Source organism: Esox lucius, chromosome 16 (assembly GCF_011004845.1).
Source record: "Esox lucius isolate fEsoLuc1 chromosome 16, fEsoLuc1.pri, whole genome shotgun sequence".
Classification (NCBI taxonomy): domain Eukaryota; kingdom Metazoa; phylum Chordata; class Actinopteri; order Esociformes; family Esocidae; genus Esox; species Esox lucius.
Window position 1 is genome coordinate 29,523,112 of NC_047584.1, and position 18,216 is coordinate 29,541,327.

Below are 18,216 nucleotides of genomic sequence, written 5' to 3' on the forward strand. Positions count from 1 at the left end.
CCTTCACAATGTGATTGATACAAGTGCTCTATTCTGCTACAGGTACATTTACTGTCCAATGAACCTCCCTGAGAAACGCTTCCCGAATACCACCTGTTCTCCGTATAGTGAGAATCCCCGTGTAGTGGTCTGCTTTAATTAGGGCCATGTAGGGTTTAATTTGGAAGACATACGACGCGATTAACGACACAACGCGTGTGTAGTCGTTTTCGAGACCACTAAATTGCTGTGAAATTAACCGAGGTAACTAGATTGTAGACCAGGAGAGAACAACATTTTATTTAATAGAGAAAACGGAGCCAAATACAATGTCCGTTACACTACTTTTGTAATAATTTGCCAGTAAATTATCTCACTTCGGCGGACAGTTATTCCAGCATGAACACAATCACATCCTAAATGGAATCCTATTCCTTATGGCTCTGGTGAGCTGTAGTGCATAATGGAGGGCCTTACTTGGTCAGTGCCTGGGAGGTTCAACAATAAGCAAGTCGCATCTGAAATCGTATTAAAAAACATGATGTAAGATCATTAAAAGATTAGCCTCACCTAGTTTCATCTCAACTCGCTCTTTGTTTGTTTCTGTTGCGTGAACAAAGAGACTTCAGTTCAGAGCGAGTAAGGAAAGAAGAGGCAGGAGACCGATTTAATCACTCTACTGAATTGAGTCACAGCTTTCACACTAACGGATTTATTTATATTTTCATTTACATAACATCGATTATTTTTTTTCAATGTAAAAAGCAAGACGTGACCTTTCTGTGTATTGTATTAAGTATCTCTGCATTAACTGAATCACTCAGCCTAGAATAAGTATGCTTATCAAACTTGTAAAGACTCAGTGTGTTCCATTGAAGACAGTGCCCCCTAGTGGTCTATAAATTAAGAGTCTACCCTAGGGAGAACTACACAAGGGACTTATTTAAAAACAACACTACTCCAAGGATAAGCTTAACAGCACATTCCCTAACATATCTACCATATGTGTCAATGTAGTTTTTTAGATTTAATAAAAATACATTTAAAAATAGAATTTCCCCCCATGACTTGTGAACCCCAAACCCTGGTCTGCCCTGGGCATTCCATGATGTCTTATGTCACTTTGGCTATGGCCTTGTGGCTCCACACTTGTATGAACATTTAATATGACAAGTGTCTCCTTTTCAAGCATTTTACTGAACTGATGAAAAAAAAAAACTGAGTATTGTTAGTAAACAAAACACTATTTAAGTGTTTTAAAGTGATAGACAAACAGGCCATGAATTAATTTACATGTCAGTCTTTTCAGGGTGCAGGGGTAATGAAACCACCCCAGATTTAACAGAATCAGGTCATGCTGGACTGTTTCCTCTGAATTTGTCTCTTCATCATCTGATCTAGGACCAGGTCTCCCTGCTTGACGTCGGTGTTGTCACAGCCAACCACAGGACAGCTGGGGGACCGATGGAATTGTCATCCATTAATCAACGTTCGTTTTAATGCAGACATTCTCAGTGTACACAACAAAGGCTCAGAAAACAACAGACATGCTGATTAAAAAAAGAAGAATCAACACAGACAAACTTAAAAAATATATTACGTTTATGAACCAATTCATGGCTAGACATGAAAATACGAGTGATACCTTTATTTTAATTAATATTATCAAACAACTCATGGCACAGATTTTAGACCCGGGCTGATAAAAATAAATGAATAATACCTGTTAGCCGGCAGAATGGTTAAATGCCATCCATCTGTTGGGTTATTTACTGTTAATGAAAGGACCGAACAAGGAAATGTGTCTTTTCTCACCGTAGCTTCTTCTTCTGGCTGAGTCGGTTCCTGATCATCTCCAAAATAGCATCTTGGTCATAATGATGGTTACACTTCTTGTTCTTCATTGGGTTAACCATGTCCACCTGTGGGGAAACAGGACTGCATGTAGAGTGACACACAAAAAATAAAAAAGCCTGCTTTGTCACATCATGGGGCAGTATAATCCTAATGTTATAGAGACACCAAACAAACAACGTATCAGTCAACATGAAACAACCAAACAAGGTCACGACAGCCACCACGTTCAAGCGAAAGGCGAGTCGTCACGCTGGGCTAGAGGCCCTAGAAGGTACTGGAGACCGACCTGAGTCAGAGGACACGTGAAGTTGACATCGCTCTGTGTCACAGCGATGTCCTCATCAAGCTCTTCCTCCGTGTTCGCCGTCGTCCCGGAGTTCACTTACCCCGAAATACGACACAGTTTTTAGTTATTTGGCAGTTGTGTGGGAGTTATTGTTTAAGATAGCTAACTATTAAGATAACTAGGTGGGACAACCACACAAATCAGCAGTAATAAGTAGATTTTACTCGATGAGCTAGTTATCGCAATCGATAAGACCCGAGTGATAGCACTATAGCCGTAGTGTCACGGTGAACAGATTTAACTTCTTTAAGACAACAGTGCTACGGTGGTGGAAAACACATCATTGTGCTCTCATCCAGAGTCACATTACTTTCAACGCTTTAGAACACAGTAGTTTATAAAGAGCAGGTTAAAGGCTCTGAGCGCTTTTTTTTGTTGAAAAATAAAATGTTACGCTACTAGTTTTATTACAGCCCTAATCACAAAAAAAATATAAAAACAGATATACAAACAGGCATTAACACACAAAGAACAATTGTATTTTCTAGTCAATTTTGTGCCAGTATTCGGCACGGTGGGTGTACCTGTTTTGAGTGCGTTTCTGACGCTCTCCTTGAAGCTGACCAACTTGTTGTGGTTCTGTAGTTCCTCATCAGACAGTCTGCTTTGGATCTCAGTGAACTTGTCCTTCACTAGAGACTTCAGATTGAACATGGTCTCTGGCTGATTCTGCCTCAGATGAAGGACAGGAGCAAGTTCAGCAAATTAGCAAGCACTTGATCAGTTGAATCAGGGTCACACTCATAAGAGCACACTTTGCAATGGAAAACCCAAACTCTGTGTTTTATATTGGACATGTTTAGGTATTCATCCTTAGGTGAATCGCTCAAAACAAGTAGGTAACCACTTTTATACATTTGGTGCCTCATGAAGAGACCTGGATGTTACTGTAGGCTCGGGCAGTAATTTAAGAGATGGACAGAGTACGTTTTCGACATCTCCATACAGAGCATCCATCACTTTAAAGTGGCCTGCTGCTTGGGACTTACAAAACGTGCAGCATTAAGGAAGTATCTCATGGGTCTATAAGGAGACCCAACCGGGTCTTAAGGACAAATCAACCAATAAGTTATACTAGACTACCTTAAAAAGGAAACGGTCTCCAAGGCTGTCTGCGCTTTCACAGACGGCATGATTAGACTAATAACTCAGAGGCTCTGGCACTTGAACATGTTATTCACAACAAATGCGCACATCGACTTATAAGTACCTCAGGACCTGGTATTAGGAAACACGCCAGTAGCCCAGCACTCACCTCGGCGGTGACACATTCCACCACCCCGACAAAGCAGTTTATTTCGCGATCCAGTTTAGCACAATCTAACATCATGAGCTCCAGCTTCTCCAGGCCTGCTTCGTTCTCTGCTCCTGAAATATGCAACACCTTCAAAACAGGGCTGTCGGGTCAGACAGGAGCTGGTACGTCTGGACCCACTCCGCTAACGAACTGAATGTTTTACAGAACACTGCCGACAAACGCAGAGACAGACAGGCCTCCACGGCGACCAGCATTTTAAGTCTAAACTGTAACACATAGGAACATTCGGGGTTACCTGTTTGGTTCAAGGTCAGAAATACAGGTTTTACCCTTACTGGCTCTGGAATTGAATCTAGCAGTTAGTAGTCAGATGTTCAGAGCCACAGGCCCTGTACCACTTCACTCTACCTAGTTACATTCATCTGTATCCATCCAGTTAGGTTGAGAAACCCCTGAGAAGCCCAAGTTAGGGAATTTGCAAAGTCTATTGCGATTGTTGTGAGTGACAAGTGAAGTTTGTGTTGCATTACCCTCCACAGTGACTTTCAGTCACTTGTACTGAGATTAGATTGCTGTACGACAAACTTAAATTGCCCACAATCCATCAGGTTTTCACTAGGATTACCTCCAGTGGCTCACATCCAAAACCTTTAAATAAACTGAGCAAGTGAAGGGAACTTACCCTTCTTTGGTACATCCAAGAATTCAGCCAAGATGAAAGAACAGAGTAAAACCTCTGGGTAACCCTCTAATAACTTGCTTATAACTTACCAGCAGTTTCAGCAAGGTCCAGGGCAACATCTGTCACAATGTCCATCCCTGTTCCAATATCTGCCTGGCATGTTTTCAGACTGGACAAGGTCGTGTGGACTGTACTCAGGGACATGTTGAATTCTACACCATTTATCTGATATCAAAGATGAAAGTTAGAATGGTCAAGCCCCTATATTTGCCCTGGAGCTGCTCGTGGATACCCTGGAGAACTGGCGTGCAGGTTCTTGCTCTACTTCGGCTAAAACAAAAGTCCTATTTCAGTTGCTCATCAGTTGAGTTAACGCTATTTCAAAGCTGAATCTTTAACCTGCCTACAGTCACACAACTAGTTATTAGTAATTAGCAACATTGGGGTTTCAGCCGCGTATCAGAAATCACTTTCAGGGACTGTAGCTAGCGTTAGGTTAGTTATCTTGATATAAATACCCAGCAAGTTAGCCACCTGGCAAATGTTATGCTAAAAGGGATGCTAATTCCTACATATAAGTATATATATCGCAATAAAACTAGCAACTAACCTCAATGAGAAGGAATATATTATATCAGGGCGCGTTTCGGTGGCTAAAAAACAAAACAACTGTAGCTTGCAAGAAAGTTGATTGTACATGGCATTTCCGGTTTCTCTTAATTTTCTGGAATCGTGGTAGCAAGATATTCCTTCAAAATAAAAGTTGCCCACTACTTTCACTTTAAGCGCTTGTTTCGATAACAGATCGTTCTGTCAGGCACCCGGGCTTGTGGGGGCTATAGCCACGTCACAATAAAATAAAGAAACAATAATACATATGAACAAGTTAACTAGCCATTCTGTTAGCACCCACACATATTGGTCAAGTTCCCATTTTTTATTTTAAAGTTTTGAAATCAACCCCTGCGTTTTGGTATTCAATTGATGAAGGAAGAATTCAGACAACACGGAGCACGCCTAACTGTTGACCGCGGATCAGCGTCAGGGTGCGCATGCACCTTAACAATCCCATATCAATAAGACACTGCCTGTACTTGCGCGAGTCTGGGACAGAAAGCTCCCAGCGATATTGACACTGTAGGGCCACATCGCGGGAAGCAGCGAAAGTTTAATCCTTTACTTAATTAGAACCCAACTATGCACACATTTTGTAGTGAGGGGACCCTGTGTGTCTTCATCAGTGCCCTCATCCTCTCATATTTATTCAATCTCTTTTGCATTTCTTTTACATATAGTACCACAGTGACAGTATACAAAGTTGGCAACACATGGTCATTTAAAAAAAAAACATTCTACTATTTACAGTGTTATTAGTGCATTAAGACATTATTGGTCATTAATTAAAGAAGATCAAAAATGAAATGAATAGGCCCTTATCCCGATCTTCACAGAACTGTCCTGAACTCGTCAAAGATGAAACTTGGCACATGTGCCTCTGCAACCTTTGAGGACACATAAAAAGACAGATTATCAGATGATTGTAAAATGGATTACTGGCGAGAATGTGAAATATTTCCTATGGATACTATAGCTAATTTAATCCTACCTTGCGAGGCAGCTTGGTGTAGCGAACATAATCTTCTAGAAACATCAGCGCACCCACCACGTCGGACGGCATGTCCGGGATCTTCTGACTGTGAAGGAATCATCATCATCATCATCATCATCATCATCATCATCATCATGATAGTTTCACTGAATATAATCAACATACGGTATATTAGCAATGAATCGTTTTTGCAATTTACTTAATCTGTTCAAAATAGTAGCCATGGGCAATGCTGTAACACCAACCTTAGGTAGATCATGATAATGTCAGAGTTTATCATATCCATATAAGACAGATTTTTTTCAATTCCCTATAAGCCTGACTTTATCTTATCCCTATACATTTGACTCTTATATCACTATTATTCTGACGGTCATATCACAGTAATTCAAAATGTCTCATATCCCTGTCACATTCTAAAAATGGAAGCATTGTTAGTACGTGTTTTTTTAACTGCCAAATAAATAAAATAAAAATCTGTCAATCAACCCATCCAGGGAAAGGCGATTGCCATACCTGGTACACTGTTCCATGACTGAGCGTATGAACTGTCCAATGAGAGCCAGGAACTGCTCTGTGTATCTGGAATGAAACTGCTTGAGTAAGGTCAACAGCCCCATTACCAGAGGAGGCCAGTCAACAGGGTCTGTGGCTTTCCTGCACGTCATTCCTGGAGGAACAGGGAGTTATACAATCCGTCAACCACAGGGCAGGCACATTCCAGAAAAGACAGACAGGTTGTCAGGTCTAGCTCCAGGGTCTTGCACTACTATTGCACCACTGCTACCTAGTTTCAGTCAAGGTTGCTACCTTAGCCAGCTGTGGCCGGGAGAACCACAAGGATAATATAATTTAAAATGTTTTTGAATATAACAATGATAAACCATTGCTCACCTTGGTTTTTGCTGTATTGCACCTTTGGCAGCTGAGTGATAACGAAGAGGAAGTTGACAATAGGGAAGTAAGGCAAGCGCTTGGTTGTGATATAGATCTGAAACATCAACAATGACAACTTGCATTTAGCAACAGCCTGGAAAGTAAAATTTGCATAATTTGTGTCTTTCACAGAATATACTCCATACAATGCTACAATACAGTGCTCTGCTCAAGCAGTACAAACAAAACAGTATAGCTCTGTAGGGGTATAGGTTGTGATATTACTGTAGCTCTGTAGTAATAGTATTACTATCTAGTGTAGTACCTTGTTGAGTGGGTTATGTATGCCTGCAGCCTCCAGAGAGGCTGTGATCTCGTAGAGCAGGTTGTTGTCTTCCTTGGGATACGGAAGGCTGGGGTCCTGGTAGTGCGCTTCAATATCAGCCAACAGAGACCTACAGTAGCCGGTCAAAACAATTAACCATTTAAAGGACAAACCATTTAATATAAACCATTTTAAAGGACCTGACCTTTATAGCCAGCTTGTTATAAGTAGCCTGGAGACGAGTTGCAAAACTAATCAAACAGATCTTAGACCAGGCTAGGTATGACGCTTTATAAACAACTGCTCGAATTGTGAGCAGTTATCAAAACATAACAAACACATGATAGGTTAAACTCAGAAGGGGACCAACTTGTTGAGGTTTTCCAGAGCAGCAGCGAGATGTTTGGAGTCAAACCTGCAGGAGTAGTTCAGCTGGTTGGCTATCTGCTGCCTTAGGATCTGCATCTGCCCAACCTGACAAACAACCAGAATAACCTTCATTTACACCTGCCCGCAATTACACCTGGTGAAATGGCACTTCCAAAAAAACACAATGTACACAATAAACAGCATTCAGACAGACTAACCAATCAAATGTATTTTAGAAAGCCCTTTTTTAAAATGTATTTAAAAAAATAAATATAAATACACTCCGCCTGAAACCCCAAAGGGAAAGCAATGACAAGAACTGATGGACAGTGGCTAGGAAGAACTCCCTAGTAGGGTCAGAACCTAGGAAGAAACCTAGAGAGGAACCGTACCCTTGACAGGTGTCCAGTTCTCTTCTGGCTGTGCAAGTGAAGAAAATAAGGAACATGCCCTTTTAGGCCACTTCAGTGACCAGCCAGTCAATAAAAGCATGCGGGCCGTGTCGAGGCAGACGGAACAGAACATAAGGAAGTAAAACACCCTGTGTATTTGACTTATAAATACGCACATCTGTGTCCCTTGCATACAACATATGAAATGCTGAATATAATGTTGTGGTATATATTGTGGCACAAACACGCCCCCTAAAGCACCATCACTACTCCCAACCCACATGCTGGAGAAGGTCAGGGCCGCCGAAACAAATCCCAGCCGCGGCAAACCAGAAGATCGCCAGATGAGCCTCCCAGAACCCTGTCAGCGTATATAGTTTGTTTGCATTTGTGTCACCAGGGAAGTATGCCGAGAAGTGATATGGTTGTGCCGTATACATGCATGTGGCTTAACAGATTGAATGAAACTACACCTTCATGATTGACTCCAGGTACGGCCCCCAGATCTTCTGGGTTTTGGCAACAGCACTGGCGTAGACTTTACTGGCATTTCCTGGGATAGAATATAAAATAAAAATCAACAGTGAGCAATGACGACGGGTAAACTGAAGTTCTCGCTAGGCTTTACGGCTCTTAGCTCATCGTCGTCTCGGGTCTTAATTTCTGGGACGTGACTCAACAAGACAATGTGTACACATAAAACAGAGAGGGACTTCCTAGATTGACACATTCATTTTACCTAGATTTACACATTCATTTTACCTAGATTTACACATTCATTTTACCTAGATTTACACATTCATTTTTCTGCCACAATACATCCATTGTATGACCTAATGAATACAACCCTGGTAAAATCTTCTCTGAACGGTGGATAATTACCCACGATGCCTTTGACTGGATTGACGGCACTCAGCATGGCTTTAAACACATCCACTACTGCCTTGTCCCGCAGAATGGTCTTCTGAAGGACGTTCAGGAAATTCTGACGGGAACAAACACACGTTCGAATAGAAGAAACATGCTGTGATGGAACAAAGCAAACATGTTCCAATGGAACAACATGTCCATCTCTTTTGACCTCAACGGGACAACTGTGTAGAAATACACTGCGTCGGAGTTAGTGTACAACAAACGACAGGTAGAACAAGGAATCATGTTGTCTCCATTCACGTCATGTTGATCCATTAACCAGCGTTCAGCCACTGAACGTGACCCTACTCACCTGCAGCTCTTTGACGATCATAAAGCAGAGGAGCCTGTCCAGGCCGTTGAGTCCAAAGGTTCCCAGGGTGTCCTGTATCTCGGAGAACAGGCGGTTATTGGTCACCTCCTGGTGGTTCTTCAGGTCGTACCAGGTGTTCAGCTGGTCAATGTAGCATGTCACCCTGGAGATACCAGGCCAAGCACAAAACGACCCATTACACAGACAGTATGAGATTACGGTAACAAAGCCCTTTGTCTACTTCAGGGCAAACTTGACGAGTTACCAGATCTCAAAAGAGTTGTGACCATTTTTGTTTCTTAGAGTATGAAGCAAGTTGGAGGCAATTTCACCAGCAATTGCTGTCTAGTTGTTTGACGAAGTACATAGTTACACAAACAGATCTTGTTCCAGGCTACGTACTTTGGGTCTGTGATGCGGAGGATCTCCCTACAGAGTCGCCCTATGAAGGTGGCCGACTCGTCGACCGAGGGGAATTTGGGGATTGGGATGTGGGTCGACTGGTAAACACTCTGCCAGTCCTGGATCTGACAAACACGACAGTTCAGCAATTAGAAAATATATTCAAGACACTGCTTTACAAATCCTCAATAGTCAAAGGTGGTTTACAGTAACCCCGACCTAAACTCAAAAGAGAAAGCCAAACAATCTTGAAAGGAAGAAGCCTAGAGTGGAACCCAGCTCTGGACATGAAAAGTTCATCACCACCATTGAAAACTCTAACAAAATGGACTCTTACAGCACAAAAGCTTTAAAACATAGTCTATGAGGGTGAACATCACAGCATCAACTCAATTTCAAAACCCATGGGTTGACTAAGGTCTGAAGAGAAATGGGAAGTTGGTTTACTTTTTGAATTGCTTGGAATTAATCAGTTAAATGTAGTTCTGTAGTTCTGGCTGTGCCGAGTGAAGATTATAGAAGTACAAGGCCTATTAAGGTCACATCAATATCTGTGCATGTTCAGATGAACAGTGGGTCAAAACAATACAGGCAGGCTAGGTGGTGCGCAGTGACATCAGGAGTCGTCAAGCAAAAACTAGACCACCAGCACAAATCAAAACAGACGTAAATCCAAGCTCAGGGGTCCAACCTTGGTGCGCAGGAAGCTGTTACACTCCTGCTCCACGTTGTAGTTGATGATGCGCGAGACCTCTTCCTGCCAGATCTTCAGGCCATAGATTGACACGTAGTCCTGGATGTACTCAAACGAGCGGTAGAACCCATCCATGGTGGCGGCCATCTCCTTCAATTTGGGCATCAGCTCACTAGTCTGGACAGGCACAACGTTAAAACCAGTGGTCCGTATTTTTAAACAAAATCTACCCGCTTGCATTCTGCCCTGAATGAGATTAATATTGACGTTTAAGTTCGGGATTAGTTCATCCCATGGAAACATATGACATCAAGCAGGGAAATAGTGAAAGTTTCCTAAAGATTCCTTAGTGTTTTGTATTGCCATACTGTATTATGGGTTGCTGATATTAAAGATGAGCCCTCTATGTATGTAAGTAGATAGTCGTGTAGTTGTCAGATACCTTGGCTTTGGGGTTAAAGATGAGTCCTTTGTGCAGAGCATAGGCTACTCTCCTCACAAGCTCCTTCCTGATGCCATCTTCCAGGAGCTGCTTCGGATCCACCTAGAGACATCATGACAGGGCGGAGTCTCTTAGTGCTCCACACAAACAAAAACACAGATCAAACATAATACTACACACCAAAATATAACCCTACACTAACAACCGTACCTTTATAATTCCTACGAGTGTGGTCTTCATCATCAGAATCCCTTCGGTGAAGATTGAGATGGCGTGGGTGAGTTTGGCAACCTGTCAGGATCAGACGTGGTGAGTGTCGCACCATGGCGTTTACCGCTGTTTTTAATCTTTATTGAACCCGGAAAAGCCCATTAAAAACCTAAGTATTTTTGCCAAGGGTGGCTCATCGAAGAAAGCAAGAGCAATCGATAATACATCACGGCATTGACACGCCTCCAGAAAAAAGTCATGCATCAGAGTTTTAAACCCATCTGGGTGAAGCATCGATAGTAGGCGATTCATTGCCTTTGTTGCATACTAGGAGAAGGCCGTTCTGCTAGGTAGTACGGCGTATTGACTATGTTCAACATGCTCCCCGCGCGCCTGACCTCGTAGCGAGCCCCAAGCTGAGCGAAGTCCTTCAGCTTGTCCTTGTCCAACCTGGTAGGAACCTCCATGATGTCGTGGATCTGAAGCTTGATGATCTTAGCCAGCGAGGTGAACATGCTCTCTGGGATGATCTGCAACACCTAGGGGTCAACAGTGGGCACACATTCGATAGCATTACAGCTGGTGCGGCCAAATTATCCACTTCATTTCCAGTGGAGATGTGCAGTGATGTTGCTCACCGTTCCCCCCCCCCCCCATGTAGCCCACCAAAACAGCATGACAGAACCATCACCCTGGTGGTAGATGACCCGTCTAAACCTTTCAGATCTACACGAGCGCTGAGTGTGCAGGGAGGAGGGGCCGTACCTTCCGGACATATGCCACCAGCTCTCCAGAGTAGAACTGTGAGACGCTGAGCAGGTCCGGGCTGTTGGCCTGGTTGATACGCAGCAGAGGCAGGTCCAGGGCAGATGCCAACTGGTGACATGCAAGCAGAGTTCAATAAGCGCCGCAGAGTTACTGTGCATTCCCAGCTGTGATTTCACACGCTCTCCGTAACTAAACGGCTCACCTTCAAAAACGTGGCCCTCAGTTTGGTCACCATGGAGGGATTCACCCTGATGCTCTCCTGCATGATGGAAGTGAAGCTGCGAGGACAAACAGACAGGGACAATGCACCTGTGAGTTTCACTGGTACCGTGATGGCTTTCACACCTGGTTACTATGGACAGAGTTGGTCATGACTGATGATAGGTCAGACTTGGACCAAGATCTGCATTGTGATCAGCAGTCAGCACCACTCGTAAACGATACAGAACCATATTCATAACACTACAAATCATATCATGCTCATAAGCCCATCATAACCTCTGCTTGTCAATGATCTGCCATGTATAGGAACATTTCCTGATATCTGCCAGGCGGTTAAGAACATTCGTAACCCATACAAACAATGCATATTCATAGGCAGTAGTGGCAGAACCTGCGTCTACAGACCTGTCGATGATTTGCCAAGCGTAGGAGAGGTCTCCAACAATCTGCATGGTGATGAGAACCTCCTCCTTGATGTTAATGGTTCTAATCATCTGGTGAAGGAATTTCCTAGTATCAGCCAGGAACTGACACACCTGTAGATTGGACTCCAACTGGTGGAACTCTTGGACCTGAGAACAGGTTGGGAGTTGAGTTTAAACATCATACTATTGGGTGGATCGACATGGCTGTATTGACCGATCAACGCAACGGCTTGCAAAGTCGTCATGCCCAATCTGCTTTGGAGTTAATATATACATAGACCAGGTTAATCCGTCCTGACCTCCACAAGTGCCTGTATGAGCTGGACAGTCTTCCTGCCGGCTGCGGTGGAATCCTCGTAGTTCAGTGACTGTATCTGCTTAGAGATCTCCCTGAACCATGCCTGCAGGTTCTCTGTCCAACACAACACCTTACATGTCAGCATACATAACGTCAAGGCCATCGTCGTTATAGTAGACATTTACACCAAGAATAGGCATGACACAGGCTTTCAAGAGAATAAATGCTCAGAAACACTTTTGCATGCCCGGCAGTTTCAATTCGGCCAGCCATTTTTCACATACTGTCAAACTTGACTAGACACTGTAGTCTCAATAAGCCACCCGTCCTCGGTATGTCCCACTCAATATTAATGGCCTCGGTTCACTCCATGAACCGTTCATGAGCTCGGCTTATTTGTATAACATTTTCTGAGTTTTTACGTGCAGAAAGGCAAAATAAAAACAGACAAAAGGTCCACAGCGATCGATTCCAACAAGAGAGGCGCTACCGATTCCTGATAACTAAGGCGTAGCTACAGTTGACCATCTCACCGTTCTTCTCCACCCGGGTCAAAGGCTTGACCCCGGAGAACACCTCCGCCAGTTCGGTCATCCTCTCAGAGCCCTCAGTCCGGTAGCTCTCCCATTTGGGCTGCTTCTCCGACAACATCTGCTTGAACATCTGTGAAGAAGGGGGGCAGACGAGGTCAGTTGCGGTCGGAGATGCCCCCCCCCCCCCCCAACGCGGTTAGACTCACTTCCTTCAGGGTGAACTCGAACTGGGCCGTGTCCAACAGCAACTGGAACAGGATCTTGGGGTTGTACTTGGAGTCAGCGATCACCTGATCTTTGATCTGACGCAGTCGCTTGTTGTTGGGGTCGTAAGCTGCAGAAAGACCGGACTGTTTACAGGACGACACCGGAGCTCGGTTCCTCTGGCACACTAGTCGTCAGTTCCACACTTCAAAATACGACGAGCCTCGAATGAGCCTTATCTGATTCAGCCGTGTGTAGCACCGGTCAGCGGGAAACCTTGTTAGAGTCGCCGTCAAATCAAATGAAGTACCTATTAAAGCTCTATAAAAGGGTAGACGTCTCCCCGCAGGCCCTTACCAGATTCTGCAGTGTGGAGCATCAGCCAGCGTATTGCCACGTTGCAGTCCCGTAAACAGTTCAGCAGCTTGGGAATGTTGTCCAGGACTATTTCCTCTCTCAGGAAGCCCTCCTTCAGAAGCTGATGGATCTGGGGCCTCAGGCTGTCCACGCTGGCCGAATAACGACTGGCCTAGGGGGAGAGGACGGTTATAATGGGGCTATAGCACATCACATGTTGTTATTAATGCGTTGCAATGGTGATACAACACAATACAAGTTGCTATAAAGGTGTCGTGAGGTGCTGAAAGTGTGGTGTCATATTGTTGTGCGAAGTATAGGAGTTCAGCGAGAACTACACTGTTTTCACAACGTGTTGACACACTAACAACATTAACACAACGTGTTGACACACTAACAAACATTAACACAACGTGTTGACACACTAACAACATTAACACAACGTGTTGACACTGACACCATTAACACAACGTGTTGACACACTAACAAACATTAACACAACGTGTTGACACACTAACAAACATTAACACAACGTGTTGACACACTAACAACATTAACACAACGTGTTGACACACTAACAACATTAACACAACGTGTTGACACACTAACAACATTAACACAACGTGTTGACACTGACACCATTAACACAACGTGTTGACACACTAACAACATTAACACAACGTGTTGACACTGACACCATCAACACAACGTGTTGACACACTAACAACATTAACATAACGTGTTGACACTAACAAGTTAATGCGTCTTTCCCTGGTTAATGTCTCCTTCATCCGTACCTGGTTAATGTCTAAGCCTCCAAACCTGGTTACAGTATAAGCATTCATACCTGCTCTCTGATGTTGGCTGTGTCCAGGGTATAGTTGAGGGCTATCTTGGCAGCTTTGTACGGTTCCCAGGCCTCAACCAGGTTCACAGTGATCCCCATGTAGATGCTAATGACCTGGAGGGAGAGACAAGTCAACACGGAACTACAATGGTTGGATCCTTGGCAGGAAAAGACGGGAGAACAGAAGATGAAAATATGCACTCCCATTATAGCCAGCATATATTTCTCAGAGCGCCGTCAATAGCCAAGAAGCTGGGTTTTGGCATCAATGTCCTGTACACTTGTGACTCTCACCCAGTTGTCAGGAAAGTACTTGTCCACGATCTCTCTCATCTTGGCCTGCTGAGTGTGAAGGATGGAGGGGGTGAAGTAGAGGCAGACGTAGAGCATGGCCGCCTGGTTGGCCAACGCCGTGCTCCGATGCTCTGGCAGAGGGTAGGCAGAAACCTGGCAGAGAAACGCCCGGCTCATTTAGACACACGGACACAAAGGGGCCAAACTGAATATTGACGCGGCCAACACACACAAGATTCTCTCAAGCCCTGGTTTGAATAAATGTGATCATGAATCAACATCAAGTGGCTAGTCCGGTATCACTCCACTCTGCTTTAGAAAACAAAAAGCCTGTTAGATCCGGTTTGGGAAGGTTGGCCCGGTGACCAGATGATGACCTGATTATAGATGTCATCAGAGCGTAGTCTTCCGATCACCATGCTGACAAAGGTGGGGCTGATGGGCACTCTCTGGAAATAGCTCTCTGGGTAGTTGGCTGGACGTTTGGCCCCGGCCTGACTGGAGTACCCGGTACTACGCAGCAGCTTACATATATCATCCAGGTTTGAGTCTGCAGAGGAACGGGCGGCACTGAAGACAAGAGAAATATTTAATATACACATAGTTAGATGTACATTTTTACCAAAACTATTAATAAAAACATTTTTTAAAAATTGCTAACTGCCTACAAATAATGTATCTGATTTCCTGTATTTTTGTAGTTTTAATAGCATTACATTGTGCAGACTAACTAAATATAACATTTATGGTGCTTAAAAAAGGGCATAAAAATAACGGCGCAACCGGTCAGCATCGTTGTCTCACCTGTATCTGTAATAGGACACAAGCATCCTCTCTCTGACTTCACCCTCGATCTTCTGGTCAATGACTAACAGCATGACGCCATAGAGATACAAGGCCTCGCACTAGTCAAGAGACAAGACTTGATAAGACTCTTTACATCTCACTGTTTACAACCAGACCACATGATGGGACTCTTTACATCTCGCTGTTTACAACCAGACCACATGATGGGACTCTTTACATCTCGCTGTTTACAACCAGACCACACATGATAAGACTCTTTACATCTCGATGTTTACAACCAGACCACACATGAAGGGACTCTTTACATCTCACTGTTTACAACCAGACCACATGATGGGACTCTTTACATCTCGCTGTTTACAACCAGACCACATGATGGGACTCTTTACATCTCGATGTTTACAACCAGACCACACATGATAAGACTCTTTACATCTCGCTGTTTACAACCAGACCACACATGAAGGGACTCTTTACATCTCACTGTTTACAATCAGACCACACATGACGGGACTCGTTAATAAAGTAGCTATCGTCATTGTGTTATTTTGTTGGTGAATCACGGCTTCTGGACAAAAAACACATGGGTGACTTTCCTGAACCGTCAAAAAGTCACTCTTTCCGCTGTCAGGAAACTAACATGTCTGCAATATACAAGAAATAACCATAAATTTACCAAAAGCTGTTTTCCATCCTCGTTGAGTAGCACTGTTTCCAGAGTCTGCTGAATGTAAACACCTTCATGTAGATCATCCAGGTATCTTGAAAGAAGTACGCCGTATCAAACGAAGAACGGGAGAAAATGTTAGGGTAACAAAAACAGGCCACCAAATATAAAATACATGCAATGCAGGTCCTGGTAGGCAGAAATATCTCGGTTTTGTTTTATGTTTCAACCTAGTAACCTTGCTGTACCCTAATGAAAAGGATTTAATTAAAACCGGAGGTGTATCAGCCGTCGGGATCAGATTTGAAAAGCCCAGTACGTTGCCAGAACAGGAACATGGTTGACATCTAAATTACCTGATCAGATCCACTGTATACTTGTGGACACTTTCAAATGCCAGGTAAAACCGGGACAGTATCTCAATGTTGTTCTCCCTGAACTCTTCATCCAGATCCTGGAGCTCGGGTTTGGCTTCCAGCTTACTCTCATAATACTCTGGACCCTGGAAGGCAGAGGATGTGAAAGACATTGTTAGTACACCGTTGATTCGGCAAAGGTCTGTTCCTATGCTCCGGCAGGGCCCGGCCATATCTCACAAACTCCAGAGGCACCCTACTGCTATTATACACTGGTTAACAACCTCACAGTAAAAAAATATATTAAAGAAGTGCCTTGCTTGTGATATTCAAGTCTCATATAGCATATTACAGACAATCAGCATTCAGTGTTTGAGTAATTTGTCATTGGCCGCCCACCCACATGCATGCACAAGGATTTTTTTTCCCATCGTGTGTGTGTGTGTGTGTGTGTGTCTGTCTAATATCTAGAGCATAGACGAATCAACATGTATGTTTTATCAATGTGATCTCATCTCACACTTTCACAGTCTACAAGACAAGTCCATCTCACCTTGAAATAGCTGAAGTCACTGATAATGTCACCATATTTCTGCTGGTCGCTCTTGTCTTTGAGTCTGAAGACAGCAGGTATGAACTCAGAGAGCCGGAGGAGTTCGGCAATAATAGCGTTTCCCCGGGACACGATCCTCAGCACGGCTTGGCCACACAGATTGTTCTCCGCTAGGAAATCCACCATGGTGGCTGAGTCTACAACAAAGTACCTCTGCAATTGGGATACTGGCAAGATTCAACAATGCTTAGCAGAGACAGACAGCTGTCAGGATACAACACTCGTCAAAATAACTTCTCTAATACTCTTTCATAGTACTATTTGGAAATTAAATATAATGAAGCTAGCTATATGAAACAATTGTCTACATAGCAAGATGTCCATCACCCTCAAATACATAGCTGAATAGCTCTAACAAGTAACGTTATTAAGGATTAGGAAATGTGTTTTTTTTTTACAGATTCAAGCAGTGAATTCTACACGCTTTGGTGATGACTAACATTTCTACCTTCAATCGTTTAAATAACGTACAAAAACAATGCAGCCGCACACAATAATACTTACCCCTTAAAGGTAAAACAATTAAATAGTGTAGTTTGCAAGCTTAAGTGGAGCTAGCTTGCTTTTCAACTCAATTCCTGTTTACCGTCACATGACAAAGCACATGATACGCGTTCCCTTAGTACAATATTTGTGGTCCGCTAGATGGCGACCAAGTGCAAGCTCTGGGCTGTGGGGCAGCTTCGTAAGGTAACTAACGCCTGGTAGTGAAGTGATACATTATTTTTCCAGAAGGGGCGATGTGTGTCGTGCATCATTCCTTGTGTAACATCTAAGTGTATGGTATGATTACAAAATAATGACTAGGCAATTACGAGATTATAATTTTACACATGTTCTTCTCACAGGGCTGGGTTTGGTCACTTTGATTAGCTATGTTTGCCCTTCCCTCTGACATAATGTGACATTAATCGCTTTTTTTAAAACTGATTTTACACACCAACAAGAATATTTCTCCATCTCACCACTTCCTCATTCTTGGGAACAGATTAATGCCTTGGTGTGAATCAATGAGACACTATCATCTGACTCATAGCCTGTCACTCCTCTGGACTGTACTGCTCAAAGGGGGGTTCATCATTAAATGTTAGAGCTTTCACCCTGAAGAACTTCACCAGAACCATCATATCTCGTGGGAACTCACTCTCCCACGGTAATC

General features: G+C 43.5%; 2 protein-coding genes across 5 annotated transcripts; both read right to left on the minus strand.

Annotated features, from left to right (window-relative positions):
• Positions 1 to 645: 645 nt before the first annotated feature.
• Positions 646 to 4,949, minus strand: nsmce2 (NSE2 (MMS21) homolog, SMC5-SMC6 complex SUMO ligase). Of its 3 annotated transcripts, XM_010892760.3 has the most exons (7): positions 4,733 to 4,949; positions 4,212 to 4,347; positions 3,438 to 3,550; positions 2,707 to 2,851; positions 2,123 to 2,217; positions 1,795 to 1,901; positions 646 to 1,432 (listed from the first exon to the last, which is right to left on the minus strand). In XM_010892760.3, exons 2-7 carry the CDS (start codon positions 4,324 to 4,326, stop codon positions 1,327 to 1,329), a joined length of 681 nt encoding a protein of 226 aa, XP_010891062.1. In that variant the 5' UTR covers positions 4,327 to 4,347; positions 4,733 to 4,949; the 3' UTR covers positions 646 to 1,326. The 3 variants fall into 3 exon arrangements, with proteins under 3 accessions (XP_010891062.1, XP_010891061.1, XP_010891063.1); XM_010892759.3 differs by having other exon boundaries at positions 4,212 to 4,949; XM_010892761.5 differs by having other exon boundaries at positions 3,438 to 3,566; positions 4,212 to 4,949.
• Positions 4,950 to 5,326: 377 nt separating this feature from the next.
• On the minus strand, positions 5,327 to 17,670 carry washc5 (WASH complex subunit 5). Of its 2 annotated transcripts, none has more exons than XM_010892757.4 (29): positions 17,562 to 17,670; positions 16,998 to 17,224; positions 16,445 to 16,590; positions 16,098 to 16,182; positions 15,419 to 15,519; positions 14,992 to 15,184; positions 14,615 to 14,767; positions 14,321 to 14,434; positions 13,474 to 13,645; positions 13,119 to 13,246; positions 12,913 to 13,042; positions 12,381 to 12,493; positions 12,062 to 12,228; positions 11,637 to 11,712; positions 11,432 to 11,542; positions 11,065 to 11,205; positions 10,667 to 10,747; positions 10,457 to 10,558; positions 10,012 to 10,191; positions 9,321 to 9,445; positions 8,919 to 9,081; positions 8,576 to 8,678; positions 8,167 to 8,246; positions 7,303 to 7,406; positions 6,933 to 7,062; positions 6,626 to 6,722; positions 6,248 to 6,401; positions 5,729 to 5,816; positions 5,327 to 5,624 (listed from the first exon to the last, which is right to left on the minus strand). In XM_010892757.4, the coding sequence occupies exons 2-29, from the start codon at positions 17,181 to 17,183 to the stop codon at positions 5,568 to 5,570; spliced, it is 3,480 nt and encodes a 1,159-aa protein (XP_010891059.2). In that variant the 5' UTR covers positions 17,184 to 17,224; positions 17,562 to 17,670; the 3' UTR covers positions 5,327 to 5,567. The 2 variants fall into 2 exon arrangements, with proteins under 2 accessions (XP_010891059.2, XP_010891060.2); XM_010892758.4 differs by having other exon boundaries at positions 16,998 to 17,194; positions 17,562 to 17,667.
• Positions 17,671 to 18,216: the final 546 nt, after the last annotated feature.

Bases quoted from the DNA above. Each gene is read 5' to 3' on its own strand.
- nsmce2 (XM_010892760.3), bottom strand. From the start codon at position 4,326: ATGTCCCTGAGTACAGTCCACACGACCTTGTCCAGTCTGAAAACATGC. The intron at 2,852-3,437 runs GTGAGTGCTGGG...CATCTGAGGCAG, and splicing joins TGGAATGTGTCACCGCCGAG to AATCAGCCAGAGACCATGTT. The intron at 1,902-2,122 runs GTCGGTCTCCAG...GTTTCCCCACAG, and splicing joins TCACGTGTCCTCTGACTCAG to GTGGACATGGTTAACCCAAT.
- washc5 (XM_010892757.4), bottom strand. From the start codon at position 17,183: ATGGTGGATTTCCTAGCGGAGAACAATCTGTGTGGCCAAGCCGTGCTG. The intron at 13,646-14,320 runs GTATGAATGCTT...CTCTCCCCCTAG, and splicing joins CAGCCAACATCAGAGAGCAG to GCCAGTCGTTATTCGGCCAG. The intron at 5,625-5,728 runs GTAGGATTAAAT...GTGTCCTCAAAG, and splicing joins ACACCAAGCTGCCTCGCAAG to GTTGCAGAGGCACATGTGCC.